The 27,250-nt window shown below is 36.0% G+C and overlaps 1 protein-coding gene and 1 pseudogene across 1 annotated transcript; both read left to right on the top strand.

Moving 5' to 3' along the window:
* Positions 1-1,868: 1,868 nt before the first annotated feature.
* LOC132904047 (uncharacterized) lies at positions 1,869-10,978 on the top strand (annotated as a pseudogene).
* A 1,976-nt stretch (positions 10,979-12,954) lies between these two features.
* LOC132904046 (uncharacterized) lies at positions 12,955-26,297 on the top strand. Its single transcript, XM_060953974.1, has 3 exons — positions 12,955-13,501; positions 25,353-25,522; positions 26,238-26,297. The coding sequence occupies exons 1-3, from the start codon at positions 12,955-12,957 to the stop codon at positions 26,295-26,297; spliced, it is 777 nt and encodes a 258-aa protein (XP_060809957.1).
* The last annotated feature ends 953 nt before the right edge of the window (positions 26,298-27,250 follow it).

Raw genomic sequence — 27,250 nt, 5'->3', positions numbered from 1 at the left:
TGGACGAAGCGAAAGAAGTATGCAGAGATCGTGGCAAGTGGAAAGAGGTAGTCTCTGCCTACCCCTCCGGGAAAGAGGCGTGATTTTATGTATGTATGTATGTATGTAGAATTATGGACATAGATTCGAGAGAATATTATAACATTATTAAAGTCGGATCCTACTACTTACAAAATGAAATTATTATAGTCTATAAATTTCCTATTGTCCTTTCTGAAACGTATGATTTATATAAATTGTCTATTATCCCAAATAATCACTCTGAAATCCTAGTTCCACCTTGCCATTTCTTAGCAATATACGAGAAAGACTTCAGGTACATAGAGACAGAATGTCCGAAGACCCATAAGTGGTATCTTTGTGAACAAGACTACAACATGCAAAGTCAATCATCCCCGGATTGCATCCAGCAACTCATAACTACTCAGAAGAAATCAGAGACCTGCAAACCAACTATGATCACACTTCAAAGACCAGCATTCGAAGAATTAGACAACAGACACTACGCTATTAGCTTTCCGCGCCCTGTTAAAGTTCATCTATCTTGTGGACAAGACCTATATAAGGAATTACAAGGCAGCTACCTAGCTGTCGTCCCGCATAGTTGTTATCTAGCAACCACTGATTTTACAATCACGAATACGGATGATCACCTGAAAGGACAAGCACTAAAAATTATCGACATTCCTGAAGATTTGCCAAGCCTACAACCATCACCTGCATTCAAGCTGAACTCTATCAATCTCAATGAGCTACACGCTGTCAGCACGAAGATCTCTATGCAACCACCTATATCTATAAACAGCACCAATGACAATGGGTTATACCATACTACGATACCAATCTACACTGTGTTACTCGATGCAACTGCACTAATTATTGCCCTAATATATCGCAAGTACCGTGCCAATCGAATTGCAATGACTGCTAACACTATCGCATTGGGACAAAATGAAATGCATGAAATGAATGCTACTATAAATAGCACCAGAATAGATCCTGCTCAACATCCAGCTCCTTTCTTGACCAAAGTCTTCAATAGTCGCTGTTCTACGGGGGGAGATGTCACGAACACTTCAGCTATGTGAAGTCATGACGCAGCACCCGCGGTTCCGAGTACTCCGGCCACCGTTTTCGCTGCATGGGAACGGGTTGCGCAACGTCCATCGTCCGACCGCCCGGCAACTTCAGAGAACTCATTCCGTATCCTCACATCGGTTCGGTCTCACTTGTATTGTTATATTTTAACATTGTAGTAATATTTAAATTAATATTATGTAATTCTTTAGTTCATTATTAAATAGTTTAAAAGATTTTGGTTTTTTTTGAAAACTGCGGCTATAACCCGCTTAATTCACACCAATACAAATACACTGGATCTTCAGTTTCTATTATTAAGTTATCTAGCTTAAAAAACCCAGTGTTACAACCATAGATAGTCACACTTAAAGTTTTAAGTGACAATGATTCATCTTGTGAGTCTCTTGGTACTATAAACATAAACTTTGATTATATATATATATATATATATATATATATATATATATATATATATATATTGTTGGCAATCGTGATATCCGGCGGCTGTTGACTTCGAAAAATTGAAAAAGATGGCGCCACTGCATCGAGCCGGAAGTCAAAAATACAACGGTGACGATTTACGAAGAGGGCGCTACTGTGGCGAGCTAACGAAGTGACCGCGCAGTCGCCCGAGATTCATTGCTTTGTCAGACTTCGTACTGTGAACTTGCTCCTCACGAAATATGTCATATAGTTGAATTAATAGTGATTTAATAAAGTTCTACTTACTCAGTTATCGCCCGTGTTATAATTTCCTAACATCAGAAGTGTGATGTGACCTGCGCATCATGGAAAGGCGAAGGAAGCAGAAAAAGCGGCAGTCTAGGAAAAGGGCACGCTCTACTTCGAGTTCTAGTACTACAAGCAGTGCCAGGACTCCGTCACCGCCACGAAAACATAGGAAGAGGGTATCACGTAAGGCTGATACCCCAACTGTAAGCTCAAATAACAATTTCACTTTGAATAATATAATTCCCGAATTTGACCCCCTTAAAGATGATATAAATGCATGGCTTAGTATTATCCAGTCTTACTCTCAAACGTTTGCATGGTCGGACGAAATGATTCGATATCAAGCTCTAAATAAATTGAAAGGGTCGGCAAAAGTCTGGTATGATTCATTATTACGTACTGAAAATCAATGGCCTTCTTGGCTATGGGGAGATTGGAAAAATAAATTAGCATCAAGTTTTCAAATTCGTCGTTACATGTTCGAATTACTATAAGAAATAATAGATAAGAAACCATCTGAACATCAGTCGTTATATGAGTTTTACTTTGACCAAAAATGCAAAATCGATCGCCTCTCATTAGGATTCTCGGAATAAGATATAATTTCTATAATTATTGGAAACTTAGGTGATAGCAGTTTAGGCGCGTCAGTCGAAGCGAGCAATTTTGCCACTTGCGATAGCTTAGCTAGCTTTTTACATGGCCGTATTTATAAATCAAAAGTATTAAAGCAAACCAATATAAATATGAATAATATAAATAAACCAACTAGCTTGTCCATGACACAAACACCCACTCCTTCAACGTCTACCCTGCCTTCCGCGACGACTTCAAACCAAAATATACCCACTAAACATGACTCTAGCCAAACACAGTATCGTAAACCCATTAAATGTTATTTGTGTGGTGGTAATCAAAAAAGGAATCAATGTGAATCTAATAAATGTGCATTTTGTGGCAAACGCGGTCATTTAGAAGCTGTGTGTTATCATAAACAAAACGCATTAAACTCGGAAAAACAAGAAACTAAGGCAGTGTCAATGTCAAACTCACGAAACAAGTTTGTTAAAACTGTGTGCATTAACGACTTCAATTACGAAGCTTTTATTGATACGGGTAGTAGTTGCTCTTTAATATCGGATTCCTTAGCAAAAACAAAATCTTTACAGTACATAAAATTACCCTCCCCCGTTCATTTGCAAGGATTTTCAAAACAAAATGTAAAATCAGTTTGTCACAAGGTAACTGTTAATTTAAAAATTGATTCTGTTTCTTTGGAAAATGTGGACCTTTATATTATTGATGATTTAGTGGATTGTGAGATTCTCATAGGAAGTAATGTGACCGAACGACCTGACCTAATGTACTCGCGTATAGGGAATGTTCTTAATTTCGATTATGCAAAAACATTTACTGAATTTTGTAACTTTTTAACCGACCTTGAAGTCGATTGCAATAATTATCAAAATGAGTTAATGAGCCTTCTCCATAAATATAGTGATTGCATTGCAACGAACGTAAAAGAGTTAGGCAGAGTTCGTGACCATGAAATGGTAATTAATTTGATTACTTCTCAACCGATTCAATGCAGACCCTATAGAGCCTCACATTCGGATAGGAAAGTCATACGCGAAATGGTAAATGAGCTGCTGGATAATAATATCATAAGAGAAAGCCATTCTCCGTATGCTAGTCCTGCGTTGCTTGTCAGCAAAAAAAATGGTGAGAAAAGGCTCTGTATTGATTATCAGCAGCTAAATAAAATTACTGTAATGGATATGTAAGTACCCGATGCCACGCATCGAGGATTTGGTTGATAGGTTGCAGGGCTGTAAATATTTTACTTGCTTGGATTTAAAAAGTGGCTACTACCAAATTATGATGAGCGAAAAAGAACAATCTATCGAAAAAACTGCGTTTATTACTGAGGACGGGCATTATGAGTTTTTGAGGCTTCCGTTTGGTTTGGCAAATGCACCATCCTGTTTTCAACAAATGATGAATAAGGTTTTGGGCAATTTAAGATTCGAGAACGTTATTTTGTATTTGGATGACGTTTATTTAGTTACAAAAACGGTCGAAGAGAATATAAAATTATTAGAAAAGGTATTGCAAATTTTCAAAAACAACGGGTTAACACTTAATATAAAGAAATGCCATTTTTTCAAACCAGAAATAGAGTTTTTGGGATATAAAATAAAACAGGATTGTGTTATGCCAAACGAAACCAAATTAGACGCTGTGAAAAATTTTCCAACTCCTAAGACAGTGCACCAACTCCGCCAATTTCTAGGCTTGACCAGTTATTTTAGAAAGTTTATTAAAAATTGCGCCATGATTTCTGCGCCTTTGACAAAATTATTAAAAAAAGACACTGAATGGGTTTGGGGCACTGCCGAAGAACAAGCTTTCCAATCACTAAAAGTCAAGTTGACTTCGGATAGTGTTTTGTCAATTTTTGATCCGAGCAAGGAAAACATTTTATATACGGATGCCAGTAGGGATGGTATTGCCGGAATACTTGTGCAAGTAACAAACGAAGGAGAGAAACCTGTGCATTATTATAGCAGGCAGACAACGGAAGACGAAAAAAAGTATCATTCTTTTGAATTAGAATTATTGGCCATTGTCTGTTCCCTGCAAAAGTTTAGGCTATACCTGTTAGGATCACCTTTCAAAATAATTACTGACTGTAATGCAGTCCGGTACGCGTTGACAAAAAAGGAGATTATTCCCCGGGTAGCACGGTGGGTATTATCTACTCAAGAATTCTCATATGATATTGTTCATCGCGAAGGGTCTCGAATGCAGCACGTGGACGCGCTAAGCAGAAACCCCGTGCCATCCGGAGAAAAATCGGAAAGCGAGATCATATTGTCAATAACTGAAGCAGACTGGTTGCTAACGGTTCAGCTACAGGACCCTAAAATACAACAAATTAAATCTATTTTAGAATCAGGAGATATTGATAATAACAAAGATATTTTTGATAAATATGAACTGCTAGGTAGTAAAATTTATAGAAGGACATCATGCTTCATGGTCAGCATCCTGCTCCAGCATTTTCTCGACATGACCTTATCTACGCTTCTTACAGGATTCACACCACTAAGATTAAGGCAAAGTCAGTTTTAATGCGCAACTTTGCTGGGCTGGATATTGAAGCGCTGCGTACTGATGCTGCTGGCACTGACTGGGATGCCATATTAGCTGCTGATACCGTGGAATCCAAGGTTGGCCTTCTTAATAGCTCAATTGTTTCTCTTTTTGATCGTCATGCTCCATTCCGTCGTGTAAAAATTAAACGACCTCCTTGTCCGTGGATGACCAGGGGAGTGCGCATGGCCATGGCAAAACGTAATCGAGCGTTCTTAAAATTTAAACGTGATCGTTCTGATGACAATTGGGATATATTTAAGAGGGCACGAAATCTTTGTAATCGTGTGGTGAGGTCCGCGAAACGTCGGTATTTCCATGAAAGCATATCGAATTCTTCTCCTGCTGATGTGTGGAAGTTCCTCAAAAGCCAAGGTGTAGGTAAGGGTAATTCCAAGGTATTCAATTCCTCCTTTTCTCTAGATGAGATAAATGATCATTTTACTTCCACTACTTCTCTGGATCCTTCATCTAGGTTGCAAACGATTTCCTATTTAAACTCCTTACCTTCTTTGCTACCTGACACGTTTTCCTTTTCTACAGTGACCATTGAAGACGTAAAAAAAATTGTCCTTTCCATAAAAACAAAAGCCATGGGGATCGATGGAATTAATCTCCGCATGATTCTTCTTCTTTTGGACTTCATTCTTCCGGCTCTCACTCACATCATTAACTATTCCCTTAGTTCAGGTGTATTCCCTTCCTTATGGCGGAAGGCATTTGTGATTCCTCTACCTAAAACTAATAATCCTGGCAGCTTAAATCATTATCGTCCTATATCTATTCTTCCATTTTTCTCTAAAATTCTTGAAGCAGCAGTGAATTCTCAACTATCCTCTCTTGTTCTTTCTAATGGACTGCTCAGTGAATTTCAATCGGGATTCCGCCCGGGACACAGCACGGGTACTGCGTTGTTGAAGGTGACTGAGGACATCAGAAATGGCATGGAGCACGGCAAGGTGACCATCCTTGTACTTATTGATTTCTCCAATGCTTTTAATACGGTAGATTACGATGTTCTCCTTGCTTTACTTGCTCGCCTTAATCTCTCTCCAGTGGTCCTCGATTGGTTCGCCTCTTATCTTCGTGGCCGACAGCAAGCAGTCCGTGTTGAGCAAAATATCTCAAGTTGGCGTGACCTTGTTTCTGGCGTTCCCCAAGGTGGCATATTGTCCCCTCTCCTGTTCTCCATCTTCATCAACTCTCTTACTTTACTCCTTTCTTCCTCTTTTCATCTATATGCAGACGACCTGCAACTCTACCACTCATGCGATTGTGAGGGTATTGACTCCTCGGTTGCGCTCATTAACAGGGATCTTAGCATTATTGCAGACTGGTCGACTAAGTACGGAGTGGTTGTAAACCCGGGTAAATGCCAGGCTATAATTATAGGAAGCTCCCGGCAAATTTGTAATATTAATTTCGAGGCTATCAATCCCGTTAAATTTAATGATGCTACGATCCCTTACTGCCCCAGCGTAAAAGACCTTGGACTGCAGATCGATTCAACTTTTAGCTGGGTTCCTCACGTCACTGAGGTCTGCCGTAGAGTAACTGGTATGCTTCGTTCTCTTTATAGACTAAAGAACTTCCTTCCTCTGAGAACCAAAATCTCCCTCGTCCAATCCTTAGTCATTCCTACTATTGATTATGCCGACGTGTGTTACTGCGATCTTACTCAAGTCCTTCTCATTAAACTCGACAGATTAGCCAACAACTGTATTCGCTTTATTTTTAATATCCGTAAATACGATCATATTTCTTCTTTTTTCGCAGTTATCATGGCTTCCTATTCCTGAACGTCGTAAAGCCAGAATTCTTTGTTTGTTGTACTCTCTACTCAATGATGCTCACTCTCCTCTTTACTTAAAATCTAAATTCCCGCTTCTGAGTTCCACCCATTCCCGTTCTCTTCGCTCTTCAGACAACCTGACTCTGCGTACTCCTCTGTTCCGGTCTACTTTTTTGGAGAAATCTTTCCAGGTTCAGGCTATAAGGCTCTGGAATGCTCTTCCTGAAATGATTAGGAGAGCTCCTAGTCGCTCTGCGTTCAAACATGCTGTGAAGGGGTTCTTTCTTCGGCAGATTAATGATGGGTCATCCTAATTATATATTTTATGTATGTATATGTATTTTTAGTGTATATTATGTATGTATATCTTGTATGTATTTACGCAATTTTTTTGTAATGTATGTATTTTGTCAGTATGCATGTGCACTTTATCGCACCACCAACCAAAAGTGTTTTTCTGTTTGGTCAGCTGGTTGACTGGTAGAGAATGCCAAACGGCATTAAGTCCGCCTTTTGTACATTTTTGTTTTTTGTGCAATAAAGTTTAAATAAATAAATAAATAAATAAATCACGTGGTCGACGTTGGGTGGTCCCAAAAAAATGTATTTGGCAAGTTATAAGATGTAACCACGACGACTTAGGTCATTTTTCAGTAGATAAAACCATTGAACGAATAGGTCATCAGTATTGGTTTCCTAAAATGCGTCACGTTATAAAAAAGTACATAAAAAACTGCCTTAACTGCATCTATTATAAGAACAAAAGCGGTCCTAAGGAAGGTGAGCTGTACCCCTTGCCAAAGTATGCACAACCATTCCATACACTTCATCTTGATCATTTAGGCCCTTTTATTGAAACTAAAGACAAAAATAAATATTTGTTGGTAACTGTAGATGCCTTTACAAAATTTGTGTTTGTCTCTGCTGTACGAACAACTAAAAGTTCTTGCATTATAAAACAATTAGAAAATATTACAAAAATATTCGGAAACCCTAAAAGACTTATCACAGACGCAGGAACTGGGTTTACCTCCAATCAGTTTATTCATTATTGCAAAGACAAAAACATTCGCTTACATACTGTGGCCACGGGTATGCCTCGCTCCAATGGTCAAATTCAAATTCAAATTCAAATTCAAATTCAAAATTTTTATTCATTATTATAGGATACCTCCATATCGCTTAATAATTGTCGTATGGTTTACAACTTGGTTGACGTCAAATAAATTACTTAAAAACTAAGTTTACTGCCGCTTCCAAGGCGTCAGTGCAGAAGAAGCGGTAACAAACTGCACTGCAGCATTTTCTTCAACAACGTCAACTTCACAATATTAAATTATACTTAGAATAGAATGTGGACGGGAGAATACATTGTTCACGGGAGATTTATATATTTATGAGATTTAATATTGAAAAAAGAAAAAAAAAAATATATATATATATTTTATGGATTGCCAATTTTAAAAAGATTTATGTACAGAGTGTACTGAAATTTTGATTTAAGTTCAAATTAAACTACAATTAATTACGAGGTTCCTGTGCCAAGCTCGAGCCAGATGTTTTTATCATTAAGGTAATCATCAGTCCTATAATAAGCCTTCTCACAAAGTACTTTCTTTACATACTCTTTGAATTTTCGGTTGGGCATATCAAGAACAGACTCCGGCAACCTATTATAAAATCGTATACAGTTCCCCATAAATGATTTACTGACTTTGCTAAGCCTATGAAACGGCATGACTAATTTATGTTTATTACGTAAATTTCTATCAGTTGTGGCACTAACTTTTTGAAAAAAAGAGGTATTTTTCCTAACATACATTATAAGATCAAAAATGTACTGGGACGCTACTGTAGGTATGTTTATTTTCTTAAAGAGTTGTCTTAACGAGTCTCTTGGTCCTAAGCCGTAAATTGCGCGAACGGCCCTTTTCTGAATTATAAAAATAGTTTGTATATCAGCCGCGCTACCCCATAAAAGTAAACCATAAGATAACAAGCTATAAAAATAGCTAAAATAAACAAGCCTAGCTGTAGCTACATCTGTCAATTGTCGGATCCTCCTAACAGCATAAGCGGCAGAGCTAAGTCTATTGGATAGTTTAGAAATATGAGCACCCCACTGTAGCTTTGCATCAATTATGATTCCTAAAAACTTTGTATTTTCAACAAATTCTAATTTCTGGCCTTCCAGTATTATGTCAGTATTGGCCTGCCTTACGTTTGGAAGGGTAAATTTAATGCATTGGGTCTTATTAGCATTTAAAAGAAGATTGTTGGTTGAGAACCAGATAGATATGGCCGACAGTATATTATTAACCGAACTTACATTTTCGCTATGGCGATCTAATTTAAATATTAAAGAAGTGTCATCGGCAAACAGCACTATACCCGCCTGTTTTTCCACCATAAAAGGCAGGTCATTGACATATACCAAGAAGAGGAATGGTCCTAAAATTGAGCCCTGAGGAACACCCATTGAGACGCTTGATCCGCTTGACTTTACTCCATTAATATCTACAGTTTGAAGCCTATCAGTCAAATAGGATGCCATTAGTTTAGTTGATTTGTGGTCAAACCCATATTGACGAAGTTTACGCAAAAGTGTCTGATGATCTACGCAATCAAATGCTTTAGAGAGATCGCAAAAGACTCCAACTGAATCCTGTGAACTCTCCCACGCGTCATAGATTTGAGTAACAAGTGCTACTCCCGCATCAGTGGTGGACTTCCCGGCAGTGAACCCATATTGTTGGGAATGGAAAATGTTATTGATTGTAAAATATTGTTGCATTTGATTAAGCATCATCTTCTCAAACACCTTGCTCAAAACTGGCAATATAGAAATAGGTCTATAATTGCCAAGGACTGTTTTCTCCCCTTTTTTGAATAGAGGTATCAATTTGCTACATTTCATTAAATTTGGAAAAATACCCTCATCAATACATTCATTAAATATAAAAGCTAGATCAGATGCAATAATATCTATGATTTGACTTATGATACTAACAGACATACCCCAATGGTCTTCAGACTTTTTCAAATTAAGTTGTTTGAACGCCTTTAATATATTATCAGAGTTAACATAATTATTTAAATTTAAAGACAGATTTGATGGGAGTTGTGTTATTATTAAGTAGGGTTTCAGCGCGCAATGGACAAGATCATCAGTCTCGGTGAGTGCGCCGCGCCGAACACACGCATCGATTTATTCACGTATCGATTATTCAAATTGCGCACGCGACGGCTGCGGTATAGTACATAATTTGTATAAAATTGTAATATAGTATTTTTAATATAAATATGGAGTGTCAAAAGTGCAAGAAAGTGCTATCCAAGAAGGGTTCGCATTTCGTATGCCAGGGGCCCTGTCAAGGACTTTTTCATAAGAGCTGTGTTAAGGGATTGGCGGCAGATATCAAGGCAGGAAGGAACAGAACTTGTTGCTATAACTGCGAGGAGAATGATACGGATGATGAAACAGAAGGGGAAGATGAAAAAACAGTACGTAAAACGTTAAAAGACATCCAAAAAACACTTATTGTTCTACCTTCATTAGAAAAACAAATGAACACCATCATTCACAGTATTAGCGTCCTTTCTGACAAATACGATACGCTGCTTGCGGAGCACGAAGTGTCTAAGGAGCAAATAAACAAGCTTGAGAAGATGATGATCAATACGAATAATAAGTGCACCTATCTTGAAAAGTGCAACTTGGCATTGGAGCAAAAATTACAAAATATTGAACAAACAACTCGCAAAAACAATATTGAAATAGTTGGTATTGAGCAATTACCGGGCGAAAATCTCAAGGACATTGTGGCCTTGGTCGCGCGCAAAATGGACGTCAGCTGCGAGGACATCGAGTCAATGACCCGCACGTATACTCCTAAACCGGGATACAAGCCCGCGCCTATAATTGTGAAGTTTAAAACTATAGGCACGGGAACGCGTGATCAATGGTTGTCCCAGAGACGTAAATTACTGGAAGAGACGAGTTATAACATCGTGGGTGGGGCCTTGAGAAGCAGAATTTATGTCAATGAAGACTTGACCAAACCGACTAGAGCCTTATTATGGAATGTAAAAAAGGAACTTCGAGGATTATATAAATACATCTGGGTCACCAATGGTAAAGTTCTTGTCAAGAAGTCAGAGGGCGATAAGGCTTTGTGGGTGAAATCGGACAGCGATATTCGTGAATTAGCAAAGTGAATAGGTATTTAATGCAGTGATTATCGTGTTTATCCTTATTATTAAAATTCACACCTTTAAGTGACATAGACCACGTCGACAATTCAGTAAACTATGTTCGTGTAAGCAACATAAGTGACTTCTATGACTCTTCTAGATTTAATAGTGATTGTGATATTTGTTTATTACATGTAAACATACGTTCAATTAAAAAACATTTTGACGAATTACTCGTCTCACTGCATGGACATTTACATAAAATTGATATAATAGTACTAACAGAATCTAATATAAATTATAGTTTATTATCCTTTTATAAAATAGATGGCTTTAATTTAAGTTACTATACACGTTCGGGGCGAAGCGGTGGAGGAGTTCTAGTGTATTCTCGCGCGGGATTAGTCCAGCATGAGGTAGATAGCTCGACAACGCCTGCGCTGGCGATGAGCGCGGCAGAATGTGTTTACATAACGCTGAATATTGCAGGTGAGCAGTTACATATCATTTCTATTTACAGACCTCCAAAAGTTAATAAAAAGGATAAAACTGTACAATTCTTATCAGAACTTAATATTTTATTAAATAGTCTACCAACTAATTCCAAAGTAATATTATGTGGAGATATAAATATAAATTTGTTGAACAGTCAAGATAACAATGTGATTACCTACGAAAATTTAATGACAGAATATGGTTTTACTAAATGTATTCATGATATAACAAGAAAGGAAATACTTAATGGTAAAGTAGTAGAATCATGCTTGGATCATATATATGCTAGACATAGTTCAGCTGCAATTTGTTCGGCGGTAATTGAACATAAAATATCGGATCACTATTATGTGACTGTATTGATAAAATGCAAAGATAACGCAGGCGGGCCGGCCGCCGCGGGTCCCTCCACTGCTGCGCGCCGCGTGTTAGATAACCGCCTAGTCAGGGAAAAACTTTTAGCTACTGATTTTCAACACCTGTTAACAATTGACTGCCCTATAAAATTGTACACTGCTTTATGCGAAACTTTTACTACCATATATAGTCAATGTTATAAGAACATAGTGATTAATAATAGTATGAGAAATAAAAACTGGGTGACAGAAAAATTAAAAAAGATGATATTAGAAAGAGATAGACTGTTTAAAATATGGAGCAAAGAACCAAATAATATGATAAATAGACTAATTTATACCAAATATAGAAATAAATGTCATAAGGCGATAGCTAAATCCAGGAATAATTATGATAAACAGTGTATTATAGATTGTAACAAGAATATTAGGAAAATTTGGGAAAAAATAAATAGTATGCTAGGGAAGAGTAAAAAATCTTTAGATACAAATATAGTTAATAGTATGAGGATCCAAGGTGGTACTGAATATATATGTAATGAGTTTGCAAGAACTTTTTCTAAAGAGATAGACTCAATTAAACATGACTGTAAATATAAATGGCTAAATCGAACAAGTTATGTATATAAGTCGGACAGGTGTATGAGATGGCAACCAGTTGATGCAAAAATAGTTAAAGGTATTATAGATAAAATGGATGCGAAAAAATCAGCTGGAAGCGATCTCGTACGCATGTGTGACCTGAAGTTAATATCCGAAAGAGTAAGTCCCGTTATAGCTAGACTAATTAACTTATCTGTAAAATATCATAAATTCCCAGATAAATTAAAGGAGGCAATAGTAAGACCAATTCATAAAAAAGGAGATCGTAAAGACTACAAAAATTACAGACTTATAGCTATTTTATCTAGTATAGACAAAATAATTGAAAAGAGCATAACAACTCAACTCGGATCTTATTTATCACAAAATAATATTTTAAATGACTGTCAACATGGCTTTCAGAAGGGTAAAAGTACTAGCTCATTATTGTCCATTTTTACAGATGAAATCAATTCACATTTAGCAGATAAAAAAATTGTTGTTGCAGTATTTTTTGATTATAAAAAAGCGTTCGACACCCTCGATACAGATACCCTTTTGAAAGCTATGAGCGAATGTGGAGTCGACAAGCCACTTAACGACTGGTTCCGCGACTATCTAACCGGGCGCTCATATCGTGTCAGGGTTGGAGATGCGCTCAGCGCGATGACGGCGGTACGCTGCGGGGTACCGCAGGGCTCGGGGTGTGGTCCCGTGAGCTACCTAATGCACGTTAACAGCCTGTGTGGTGCACTGCAGCACTGCACAGCGCACATGTTCGCGGATGACCTCTGCATGCTGCTCGCCGGCGCTGACCTGGCGGAACTCCTATCTTTGGTACAATGTGATGTGGACGCGGTCGTTGAGTGGTCGCACGACAACGGAATTCTATTGAATACCTCTAAAACTAAATATATGTTAATACACTCTCCCTATATTGATCTTTCCAAACAACCATCAGCATTGCCTATAACAGCTCATTCTTATTCCTGTATTCATAATAAAAATATATACTGTACTTGTGAACCCATAGAACGTGTAAATTATATAACCTACCTTGGAGTTATTGTAGACGATCGTTTTTCCTGGACACAACATGTCAATTACATATGCAGTAAATTAAGAATATTGTTAAGTAAATTTTATCACTTAAGTTTTAAAGTTCCTAGGAATATCTTAAAATGTTTATATTTATCACTAGTAGAACCTATAATTAGCTATACTCTTGATTGTTATGGACTTACATTTAAAACCAATTTAGATAAAATAGAAAAAATTCAAATTAGATTTCTAAAGTTTCTGGTCAATAGTAAAACTAAAAATAAAGTTAAAAAAGATTATTATCTACTTTTTAAAATATGTAAGATTCTTCCAGCTAGTGTAAAGCATAAATATCTTATAATATTGAATAATCATAACAATCAGAAGCTAAATGTCACTAGTCATGGTCACAGTACTAGGTCTGTGACTGCGGGCAAGCTGGAGGTACCCAGAGTAAGTAATTACTATGGCGATAGAACATTAAAAAAACGCTTGCCCTACTTATTGAACAGTTTGCCCGCAGACATTAGATCTGTATGTGGGACCAACGCATCAATTAAAAAAACTCTTCTCAAATTCTATAGAAGTATGTAGCTTAAATGAGACTGACCGCAGACAAACTGTGAAAACAGTTTTGCGGAATATTGTTTTTAAGTTTCATTATGATTATTGTGTAATAAATAAATAAATAATAAAAAAATAATAAGAGTCAACGTCAGAAGTTAGCTCCACAGGGATTTTTGCAAAGAAATTATCAAAAGCATTTACTATGTCCTGAGTTTTAGAAATACTTTTGTTACCGGATGATATTTGTTTAATACTGTCTCTATCTTTGATTTTGCCAGATTCTTTATTAATAATGTTCCATGTTTCTTTAATTTTATTTGGTGCGTTGTTTATTTTACTACTTATGTGAAAAGACTTGGCTTGCCTGCAAACTTTTTTAAATAATTTTGAATAATTTTTGACATATTCTACAAAACTGGGGTCAAAATTGTATTGTTTCTGGGCATATAAGTCATATAACTTATTCCTACTCTTGTGAATACCTAATGTAGCCCATTCACTGAACTGTAATCTATTACGAATATTGACTTGTTTCTGCTTGAACCTTTTTGAGTATTCAGCAGAAATCATATTAAATAAATTGTTATAATGTTCATTAGGATTATTTCCAGAATATGTTAAAGTATTTAATTGATTTGCAATGTTTATTTTAAATTTTCTTATGTTTTTGGAAGAAAGAGGTCTACACATAATTTTATCATTATTTAAATTGTTTAAGGACTCTTTCTCAAAGGTAACATATTGACCGGTGTGATCCGAGGGCAATTTGTGAATAATTGATTTCCGTATATAAAGATTATTGCAAAAAAATTATCCAGACACTTGGCAGATGTAGATGTTATTCGGGTTGGTTCGAAAAAAACATACTCTAAATTATAAGATTTAAACAAATTAATAAATTGTATACTTACAGTTGATTTAACTAAAATGTCAATGTTAAAATCACCACAAATAATTAATTTTTTATTACATTTTGAGGTAACATGTAACACTTGATCCATTATTTTTAAAAATTGTTTAAATTCACTGTTTGGGGGACTGTACACACAAACAATTATATGATGATCTAGCTCGGCACAGGTCACTTCGGCACACCGCTCAACCGAAAGTCTGGTTATGTCTGTTCGCTCTTTACAGCGAAGACCGCATTTGATAAATATCATAAACCCACCTCTAATTGCAGACTTTCTGTTTGACTCTAGTTGCAGACTTTTTCACAATATTATAATTGTTTAGGCTGAACATCATCTCCCCCTCCATGAGCCAATGCTCAGTCAAACATAAAATGTCCACATTTAATTCTTCTAAAACTAGTTGTACTTCTAATTCTTTGCCGGGAAGACCTTGTATATTTTGATGGATAATTCTTAACCCTCGAGGGTTTCCCGTTGTCTGAGTGTGCAGTTTAAATTAACTGTCAAGTCAACAGAGTTACCATCACACAGAGTTGGCAATTTTGTAGTCAACTTATAATTAATATTTCGCTTACAATGTAAACTCGTCCAAACATTAATATTACTAGCTACCAATGTAGCAATTTTGTTCTTATGGTATCTGGATAGAAATATTCTATCATTGGTCTTAAAACAATCACCTATGAAATTGTTTATGTCAAAAAACACAAATTTGTCACTGTGACGACATGTCAATGAATGCATAAAATTATTGAGTAGGTGAATGTTTTTATTAAGTTTTGGAGACTGGCAACTCATATATGGAAAAGCACATAAAATTATTTGGTTAACTTTTAATTTATTCAAAGATTCAAAACAGTTAATTATATCTTTCCTGCCAATTTTAAAACTATCACCAATTAATATTACTATGGTGGATTTATTATTTAAATTTACATTATTAATTCTCTCAATAATTTGGGTAAAAGATGCATTTGGCATGCAGTAATTTATAAAAGACTGATTTAGGGTATCACAAAAATATTTACCCATATTGCTACCAATACCGTCTGAAAATAGCACTGTATTATAATTATAATGAGGTATACAGGGTTCAGAGTTGGAATAAGTATCAAGCAAATTACCGGCACTGGGAGTGGGTGAAAGCAAGGTAGAATCATTGATATCGGGCTTGTTGAATTGCCCGCAGGTACATTCTTTTGATAAGAAGTCAAGTCGAGCGTTTCAATAAGACAATTTTAGAATCCTTAAAAGCTATTGGGGCTAACACAACTGAAGACGGCTGGGATCAGTATATAAAGGTGTTACAGCAAGGTCTAAATAGTACAATTCATAAAATTACAAAAGCCGTCCCTAGTGAGGTATTTTTTGGATACCGATTACGCACAGACAGTGATAGTTTAGCTCCTCAACTTGATGATGAGAACATTTTCGATGTGACTAGCTTGCGAGAGAGAGAGTAGACGCTAACTTAAAAGCCAATGCCAAGGTACAGAAAGAAAGATTTGATAGGGGTCGAATAAATGCACGTACTTATGCCGAGGGAGACTTGGTACTTATCAAAATTCAAAGTCAGAGCAATGATGGTAAAAGTCGCAAACTGTTACCGGTCTTCAAAGGTCCATTCAAAGTCAAAAAACTCATGGGAAATGACAGATATGAGGTAACGGACCTTAAAGGCAGTGAAAGATCCTTTAAAAAGTATACTGGCGTGATAGCGGCTGAGAATATGAAGCCGTGGATAAAAATAGATAACTGGAATGATTCTGAATAATTACGTGATTATATGTATATAATAGATATGCGTGTTGGCAAGGTAATATACTATTTTTCTATCTTACCTAATGAACAATTTATTAAAATAGTACAAATAAATAAAACAAAATCATTTATTTACATCATTTAAATATAATTATGTGTACAAGTAAAATATAGGGTAACCCAGAGAGTTATTGCCCACAGGCAGTGATTGCCCGTTTTTAGAAAAAAAATCTGAATCAAAGATTGTGTTCTCACTTGTTTCAAATATAATTTACTAGGTTACTCTATGGTCAATTAAAAGTAGATTTTAAAATTGATAAGTGTTTACACTGAAGAAAAAAAAACATTAATGGTAGATTTTGTCAAGGCGGGTGAACATGTTACTCAAACAGGTAAGCTTTTTAGCAATTTTCTTAAGGAATTACTTGCTTAGAGGTTATTTTTTTTTGCATTTTATTTGATATTTCATTATTGGTGTATGTTTATGACGAAATCAAAAGTATTATGTTATGTTTTTAATGAAAATATTTGAAATCAGACTAGATTCAACGGTTTTTTAACGGTGGGCAATCGCTATATGTATTTCGGCATATTTTTAGTTATTGCCCACCATAATTTTAGTGATTGCCATGGTTAATATCTATAGTTATTGCCCAGGGCAATCATTATCAGCAATTTTTTGATTAAGTCAGTAATGTTGCCGTCACATTTATTAGCTTAATGGTTTGCATACGCGCAATAATATTGTGATATTGATTGGTGTTGTCAATATTTTTTTCACTATGTAATATTGTCAATATTTTTGCCAAATGCACGCAATAATATTGACAATGTAGCAAATATTGTTAACATTATTTCGTGGGTGCGGGTAGCCAATCGCTATGCACAACATCTTATTGGCTGTTATTGTTTTATTTACAGTATGCCAAAGACACCAAAAGTGCAATATAGCAAAGAAAATTTACAGAAAGCTATCGAGGCTCTTTAAGATGCTTCTAACAATTTGTCTACAAGGCAAATTGCTGAAAAATAACGTGTTCCGAGCTCCAGTCTCCTCTACTATATTAAAAATCTGGGACATAGGTAAAACCAGTTTAGGACTGTAGGGATCACATTTAAATAGTTGTAAATACTATAAATAAATAAAATTATATGTAAGTAACAAACGGACAACCGTATGTATAAAAACTCATACGGAACTCCTTCGTCCCGCCATAAATTCGGCGGACAAGTAAATTTAAAAATGTCTGTTTGACAAGAGTCAAGTTTATTGTATTTTTTGGCCCGTTTGTTCCTATACACTTAAAAAAGGGGACAAGTGCGGGTTGGACTTGCGTGAAGAGGGTTCCGTACGATGTTACCTATCATGTTTTTTTAAATCTGACCCAAATTTGTTTGTGGTAACTAAAATATGTTCTCCCACACATTCCACCTGCAAATGTAAGTTGGTACGCACAATATTGAGTGATTTACCATGTTTTTTTTAATATCATGGACTTCTTATAGGTTTTCCTATAATCTATAAGGAGAAAACTAATTTCTGTATTTTTTTTCAAAATTTTAGGTTCAGTAGGGGGGGTTCAATTTTCGTCTATTTTCTTGAATAACTTGGAAACTATTTATTTTAAAATTACAAAAAATACATTTAAGATCTTCTCAACAAGACCTTTCATTTGATATGCCACACGATGCAGTTTTCAGATTTTTTTTTTTTTAATTTTCCTATTCCCCCCCAAAAATGACCCCCCGTATACAGATTTCATCTGCTCATGTCACATCTCTGTGTTTGGGTCACAGGAATTGATATGTGTACCAAATTTCAACTTAATCGGTCTAATAGATTCGGAGATAATTGACTGTAAGCGACGGACGGACAGACACACGAGTGATCCTATAAGGGTTCCGTTTTTGTATTCAGACGTACGGAAACCTAAGAAGTAATGAAAATCTTTCAATTTTTCTTATATCCCTTCCCCTTTTCTCTTACTCTGACTGCGCTTCAACTTCAATTAAGTAAGCTTTAAATCTATCGCTACAGGACCATCTTTACTAATGTTATAAAGCTGAAGAGTTTGTTTGTTTGTTTGTTTGAACACGCTAATCTCAGGAACTTCTGGTTCGAATTGAAAATTTCTTTTTGCGTTGAATAGACCATTAATCGAGGAAGGCTTAAGGCTATATAATATCACACTGTAACTATAAGGAGCAAAGAAATAATAGAAAATGTGAAAAAAACGGGGAAAATTATTCATCCTTGAGGGCTTCAATAATGCCCAAAATAATTATTCCACGTGGACGAAGTTGCGAGCACAGCTAGTCACTTATATTAACTGTCTGAAGAAAGTCGTTTGGAGGATTGTATAATAATATCGGCTAGAAAAGGATTTCCTCGAAATAAAGAAGATATTTTAGACTCCATGCAAAAGTTTTTGGAAGAAAACCCGCGCCCTAATTCGTTTTTATAAAATAGGCTAGGTGATGGTTGGTGGAAGGCATTTTTGAAGAACATCAGAAGGAGTGACAAAAGTTCAAAGTCTAATTTATAATTTTAAGGTACTGGGCAATTACTGTGCTGTGATGTGGGCAATTAGTGTAAGCAATGGGCAATAACTGTACATTTTTGGATAATTTTAAATTTGTTTTATTATTTTCTAAGCCATGTAAGTTTTGACTAAAAACCGTTAACACTTTGATGGAGATTTTATTTAGACATAAGAAAAAAATAATAAATGGTTGAAACTTATAATACTTTTTTTATTGTTTGAAGCCAAAGTGTTTGAAGTCCTTAAGTGGGCAATAGCTATACGGTTTACCCTATCATCAGGCATAATAATTAAGTTTATTAAATATAAAAAAAAAAGAGGTACACGTAAGTAAATTGCGAGTCAAGATAAAATGCTTTAACTTATATTTATGTCACACATTAAGAATTGTTGTAAATATATTGGAAGTTACATACATAGGCACAATTTTGAGTGAACTTGGTACGTTCAAGTGTGGTATATATCCCTTTGAGTGCAAGTGGCTCTATTGTGCAGGGTGGAAGACTAACTTGGTCTCTTAAGTGCGGCAGAGTCCCTTTAAGTGCAAGTAGTTTTCTAACACATAAACGAATGTGGAAACAATTATTTATGTGTGATATTAGCAACAATATGACCGCATTACCTTACACCTTTATTAAGTGTCGCAGTCTAATATATACTTATGTTTCAGCATTTAATCTAGACTCGGGAGGCGCCTGGGACAGGCACCGCGCAGAATGGCCGTGTTGGCAATCGTGATATCCGGCGGCTGTTGACTTCGAAAAATTGAAAAAGATGGCGCCACTGCATCGAGCCGGAAGTCAAAAATACAACGGTGACGATTTACGAAGAGGGCGCTACTGTGGCGAGCTAACGAAGTGACCGCGCAGTCGCCCGAGATTTATTGCTTTGTCAGACTTCGTACTGTGAACTTGCTCCTCACGAAATATTGTCATATAGTTGAATTAATATTGATTTAATAAAGTTCTACTTACTCAGTTATCGCCCGTGTTATAATTTCCTAACAATATATATATATATATATTGAATTTCACCTAAAAACAAAATTGTATTTAATCTATTAACCTACAATATTATGGTATTATAGATAACGATTTTATTCAACATTTTAAAATTGATATTCAGTACTCAACAAGTACTTTAAAACTACAAGGTCATGTTTTGCCTATTAATTTTAGTAAACCATCTTACATTATTCCTGCAAGGTCAGAAATGGTCATAGAATGTTCAATTTCGAATCTTTCGGATTTTAAAGGGAAAAGTGAAGCCCTAATATTAGATCAAAAAATTAATAACGGTATATTTTTAGCTAATTGTATAGTAAAAATTAAATCTAATAATAGAGTAAACGTCTCTGTTTTGAATACCACTGAGTCAAATATTGAACTTAGTAATTTTCAAGTAAAATTATATCCGTTTGAGCATCAATTGTCTAATTGTGATAACAAACAAAATGAGCTAATTCATCAAATTAATGATTTAAATATTAATCGCTCACAAAAAGTCTTACAGCAAATAAGATGCTCACATTTAAATCCTGAAGAGAAAAAAGCTCTACTTAATTGTATATCAAATTACACCGACATATTTCACCTTGATGGTGAACACTAACTTTTATTAGAACAATTCAACATTCTATAAATACAGGGGATGCCCCTATTCATGTAAAATCATATAGATTTCCTGAAGTCCATAAAGATGAAGTCGAGAAACAAATAAAGAAAATGCTTGATCAAAATATAATTCGTCCATCAACTTCAACTTGGAATGCCCCGGTCTGGGTTGTCCCAAAAAGCTAGATGCTTCCGGTAAACAGAAATAGCGAATTGTTATTGAGTACCGTCGTCTTAATGACGTCACTGTCTCAGAGGTTTACCCTCTTCCTCTTATAACAGATATCCTTGATCAACTAGGTCACTCTAAGTACTTCAGTACCTTAGATTTAGTTTCCGGATTTCATCAATTATTATTAGACCTCAAGGACACTGCCAAAACTGGCTTCAGCGTTACTACTAACGGTATATTGGGACACTTCGAATTTACACGCATGCCCTTCGGCTTTAAAAACGCCCCTTCAACTTTCCAGCGACTTATGAATACAGTCCTCTCAGGATTACAAGGTCTTCACTGCTTTATCTATTTAGATGATTGTATATTTTTTTTTGCTGTGGGTAGTTGCAGATAACAGACCTAAAAATCAGCTGTTCCGTTTATTAAAAAGATTAAAAATAATAAACAATATATAATTTTGACATTTACATATAATCAATAACTTTAAGTTTATGTACGATCACGTTCATATCTGCAGTCATAGTTTTAAAATTCTTACGGGTTAAAATAGCGTGCACTGTGGTTCCACTAGATACACACACATATGAATATTTAAAAAGAATAAATATGCCATCAAATGAATACGGTCTTTAATACCAATGATTACTAAGTAAAACAGTTTATTATTCTATGACATATAACATAACAAAACAGAAAGAGACGGTAATCAACGATGGCCGAACTGGGCCCGATAATTGTCGATCGAGATATCGTCGTCTCTCATTATTTGAATAAGATTTGCCTATAGAGGGAAGCCTGCGACTGCCAGACTTATGTCATTTCAATAAGGTTGAAAGTTTGTCTGCACACGACCCTAACACAGGTAGTGGTTCCTTTAAAAGTTATTGGGTAGCAATTTTATTACTTCGAGTGAGCAAGTGAGATCTAAGATATATTAGATAATCTCGCTTGCTCACACTCGCTTGTTCTAGTTACTATTTTTTTTGTTTATTAAAAAATAAAAAAATATTTTTACTGACAATTTTTAATGTTTCAAGGTGCCATTTGAACTAAGTAACTGACTGACTAACTAACTGATTCTAAGAATTACGATACCCGTGTCTTCAAACACGGAAATCAGCAAGAAATATTAAACAAGAGGGAGCAAAATAAAACATTCAATAATTAAAATTAGTAAATTTTATTGAAACAGTTTACCTATAGTTTTGTTTACATAATGATCATTATATAACGCTATACATACAGCATATAACACTAATTGTATCATCTACTTATCTCCTGTTATTAAGGTTACAGCTCAATTATTCGTTTTCATAAAGAAAAGATATTGAAGCTGTCCTTAAAATACTATCTAAGTAATTAGTAGTTTTAATATAAACTGGCAGAACCTTTCACGCACTATATGGACTCGATGCACAGGGCCGTTGTCTTGCACAAATGATATTGTTGGCATATCATCAATCGGATAAATACACCGCACAGTTGGTAACATGGTTTCTTCCAGCACTTGCACATAATGAGCAGCTGTAGCGCGTCCTGCTATCCACACCCGTTCCCCAGGTCCAGCAGCACACATATTTACAGATATGCGTCCAGACTCCATATTTGGCACAATATTTTTTTCTTCATACCGAGTTGCATTTCTTCGCCATAAATGAAGCCTACCGTGTTGCGATGACGTAAACGAACTTTTCGTCCGTAAATATCGCTATTTTCCAGTCAAAATCCAAATACTGCCGAGCAAATTCTAAATGTTTTTGCTTATTTATTTCGGATAAATACGGCTTTCTTGCTGGCTGTCTGTGGTGTAGTCCCTCACGATGCAAACTCGACGAACAGTAACCACTGATGTGTCGAACTGTTCCGCAAATATTCTGGTCGGTATGAAGCCATTATTTTCATAGTGTTCCACCATGGATCTCCGCTGTGTGGCGTGTCGCTGTGTTGATAAGCGGACGACGGCCGCTGCGCGGTCGACTTTTTACACTACCCTCTTCTTGATGGCGCGTTACCCAACGCTTCACCGCTTGTTGTTTATTGTGTTATTTGTGTGAATGTGTGAGTGATAGTGGTGACTGCAAGCTATAATGTTTTGCGAACTATGTCTGCAATTATGAACGCGACCGTACATATAATTAATTCTGCGCTAGCCTGCCTATCTGGACTCCCACATTACAACACAACTTATCATAATGGAGACATCAAATAATTTTGAATTGGAGCAAATACAGATGACACAGAAGCAATAGGGGATATTCATGTTTTTTTTTTTTTTTGTCATAAATCAATATTTTACTTCATTGTAATGTAGAAAAAAATATAATTAAGCTTCAAAAAAGTCTAGATATTTTTCAAAATGAAATTTAAAACTTTGAATTTATTTGAGCAGTTCAAACGCCGTCATTTTGCGCGCGCTTTGCGTGACGTCACGCGGCACTCTCAGTGTTTATTTACTGTGAACTTTTCAGTTACTTCGTACTTATTTACAGTATTGATAACTTTAAAATCATGGAAGAAGCCAAAAAGGCATCTTATAAGTACTGTATAGTACCAAAGTGCACAAATACTACTCGAAAAACACCAGACAAATTGTTTTTTCGTATTCCAGACGATACGAATATACGAAAACTGTGGTGTAAGGTGATGAGAAGGGATAATGTATCTCCTAAATCGCGTTTATATTGTTGTGAAGATCATTTTAACGTAAGTATACTTTATTTAGGTACAGCATAGTGTGAATTAGTAAAAAGTACGTTTTGCATTAGCTATTAAACATTAGAAAATTCGGTTAAATATAAGTTTCAGAGCAATGACAACTGGATATGTATAGGTTATGTTTTGGTGTATTATAAGTGAACTGCTGTATGCATTTATTAATAAAAATCCATGTTATGGGCTAAAATATTTTATGTAACATAATAATTACCTTGCAGCTTTCACTCCTCTGATTTCTGCGCTCGTAAAATCGGGATTTGATGCAAAATATGATGTCATCATAAATGCATCTATTTTCGGTAGATTGTCCGATTGTGCTTTGACAAAACCAGCTTCAGTCATCGTTCTACATTTACTACTAATCTAAACTAAACTCCACTACAATCAGCACAAGAAAACAGCTTTAAATATTTATTTTTCTCACTACACAATAGGAGCTTCGATACCGATAAATTCAATGTTGTGCCGCATGACGTCACATTTTGTTCGACCAATGGTGGCGCGTTTTGCTATCTTGAATTTCGCGCCGTTATTTTGCACTTTTTGGATAATAATTTAGGGGTTTAAATAATAAGTAAATGAAAAAAAAACCTTTCGATTATAATATGACGGTAATAAGTATTCGAGAAAAAAATACTTTAGGCCATTTAAAATTTTATGCATATTATTGGAGAAGTCACTGGCTGATCGCATGGCCAATTTTGAGAAGCGGCTCACCATCACTCCTGCAGCGGAGGTTAGTCAGTTGCAGGAAGAGTACTCCGATTTCAAGAATATTGTGCATTCAATCTTCCTTCTGCTACAACAGCAGATCCATAATTTGAGCAGCAGAATTGACTCAATTGAGATGAGGGCTCGTAGGAAGATTTTGCTGTTTAATGGCATACAGGAGGACTCTGATGAAAATATCACACATACACTGAGTAGCATTCTTTCTGATTAATTCGGTTTCACTGATGTAAGTAGTCATATCAAGGTATGTCACCGCTTAGGAAATACTAAGCCGGATCGTGCAAGACCAGTTCTTGTCCGATTTAAATCAATAGATGCCAGAACCACTGTGTGGAATAAGAAAACTATTTTAAAAGGATCTCCAATAAGTGTCTCGGAGTTCCTCACTCGTACCAGGCAGGAGGTGGTCTACCACTTTCTTTATTGTTTGATATTTCATTGCAGCTTGGCGTGTTTCCGTCATATTGGAAAAATGCGCATGTAATTCCAATTCATAAATCTGGAGAACTTTCTGATTGCAAGAATTATAGGCAGATTAGTATCCTATCCCAACCGACTAAAATATTTGAATCTGTTGTGTATGATCGTATTTACCATCAAGTAAAACCTTTGCTTTCAGATAAACAGCATGGTTTTATTAAACACAAATCTACTATTAGTAATTTATTAGAATATAAACATTATCTTTGTGAGGTTTTTGATAGGGGGGGACAAGTGGATAGTATATATACGGATTATAGCAAGGCTTTTGACAAGGTTGACCATAATTTGTTATGCCAAAAAATTGCAAGGTTTGGTATCCATGGCTCAGTGCTAAGATGGGTTAAATCGTATCTTGCCAACAGAAGCCAACTTGTGGCTGTTAAACGATATGTCTCAAACCCCATTGATATTACTTCAGGTGTCCCTCAAGGTTCCCACTTGGGCCCACTGTTCTTCCTAATCTTCATCAACGATCTGGTTGATAGGCTCTCTTGTCATTGCTTACTGTATGCGGATGATCTTAAAATCTTCCATAACGTTAACAACATCCAGGACTGTAAGCTGCTTCAGCGGGATCTTGATGAAATTGTAAGTTGGTGCAGAGTCAACAAAATGTTCTTGAACATAGAAAAATGTTGTGTTATCTCTTTAACCAACAAACACAACAAAATTGATTTCTGCTACCAGCTGGAAGGATAAACACTTTGCCGAAAGAATATGATTAAGGATCTCGGAGTCTTTTTTGATGACAAACTGACTGGTGTCGCGGAAGGATATGGACAAGGAGTACCTTTGATCCGTAACTCGAGCTCTCGTCCAGCGCCGGTATCTTCCACGATCCAAAGGGTAGTTTTTGGGAAACACAAATCACTGCACTTCACAAACTAACCCCGGGGTGCGTAATTAATAAAGTTTTAGCGTCTTTGATGAATTTTGCGAATATTCACAACCGATGCAGAGAGCGGTGCAGTTGCGCGCGGAGACGAAATTAGAACGTTTTTTTTTTAAATTATTTTGACATTTGTGAAAGGAGTGAGAGTGGGACAGGAATAGGATTGAGTGCGTGCGTGAAAGAGTGCGTGTATGTAGTGTTGCGTTTATAAAAAATATATTAAAAAATAAATAATTGGCGAAGACAAGTCTGCCGGCCTAGAGGTTTCCTCTATATTACATGAAACAACATACAGGAACTAGGAATGAATACAATTGCAAGTTTTTTTAGTAGATACGTAAGTAATAACAAAAAAAATTAAAACTTACAACCTAAAATATATAAATCTAGGAAATAATATTTACTGAGTAGGCAATGGGCAAACCCGGATTACTGGACGTATATAACTCCCAGAAGAAGTGCGAACCTTGACGGTTCGAACTATATTGTCTTTACCCGGGTAAACATCTGTAATGACTCCCAGGGGCCAACAATGAGGATGCGTATTATTGTCTTTGAGTATGACTACAGTCCCCAGTTTTATATTTTCTGAGGACTTAGTCCATTTTTCTCTTTGTTGAAGGGAAGTGAGATATTCCTGGCTCCAACGGCGCCAGAAATCATGCGTGAGTTTACATAACAATTGATAACGTGATAAGCGATTATCAGGCGATTCAAGGTAATTTTCAGCGGGAAGAAATTTTATAGGAGTAACATTTAAAAAATGATTTGGAGTGAGAGCAGTTGCTTCAGGTTCAGTACCTAGCACACAAAGGGGTCTACTGTTCAGCAAACCCTCTATTTGAACTAAGACAGTTGTGAACTCTTCGTAAGTTAAGATCTGAGAGCCTACAGTTTTGAGTATATGAGTTTTAACACTCTTAACATTAGCCTCACTTAGACCGTTAAAATGAGGACCGTACGGCGGGCTATGTTTAAATTGAATTTTAGTTGTCAATAAATAATTACTGATATAATTTTGGTGAGCTGTGGACTGTAATAAATCATAAATTTCACTAAGTTTTCGTTTAGCGCCGATAAAGTTGGTTCCGCCATCGCTATAGATCATAGAAACCGGACCTCTTCTACTTATAAAGCGTTTGAAAGCGTCGACAAACAATTCTGAACTGAGATCAGAAACTAATTCTAAATGTAACGCCTTGGTGGCGAGACACACAAATAGACAAACATATGCCTTGTGGCTTTTGATTCCACGGCGTCGAATATGTGTAATAAAAAAGGGGCCTAAATAATCTACAGCAGTATTAACGAAACACTTAACTTTTGAAATGCGAAAGGTAGGTAAATCTCCCATGCGAGGGTAAGTGAATTTCGGTTTAAGTTTGAAACAAATATTGCATTTATGTACGCGTTGACGAATTAAG

Source organism: Amyelois transitella, chromosome W (genome assembly GCF_032362555.1).
Source record: "Amyelois transitella isolate CPQ chromosome W, ilAmyTran1.1, whole genome shotgun sequence".
Classification (NCBI taxonomy): domain Eukaryota; kingdom Metazoa; phylum Arthropoda; class Insecta; order Lepidoptera; family Pyralidae; genus Amyelois; species Amyelois transitella.
Note: the sequence above shows the minus strand (reverse complement) of the source record. Positions and strands in the feature narration are given on the sequence as shown.

Excerpts from the sequence above, each read along its gene's own strand:
- LOC132904046 (XM_060953974.1), top strand. The coding sequence starts at position 12,955 with ATGAGCGAATGTGGAGTCGACAAGCCACTTAACGACTGGTTCCGCGAC. Across the intron at positions 13,502-25,352 it reads ACATGTCAATTACATATGCA|GTGTCCCTCAAGGTTCCCAC; the intron begins GTAAATTAAGAA and ends ATATTACTTCAG. Across the intron at positions 25,523-26,237 it reads AGCGGGATCTTGATGAAATT|GCAATGGGCAAACCCGGATT; the intron begins GTAAGTTGGTGC and ends TTTACTGAGTAG.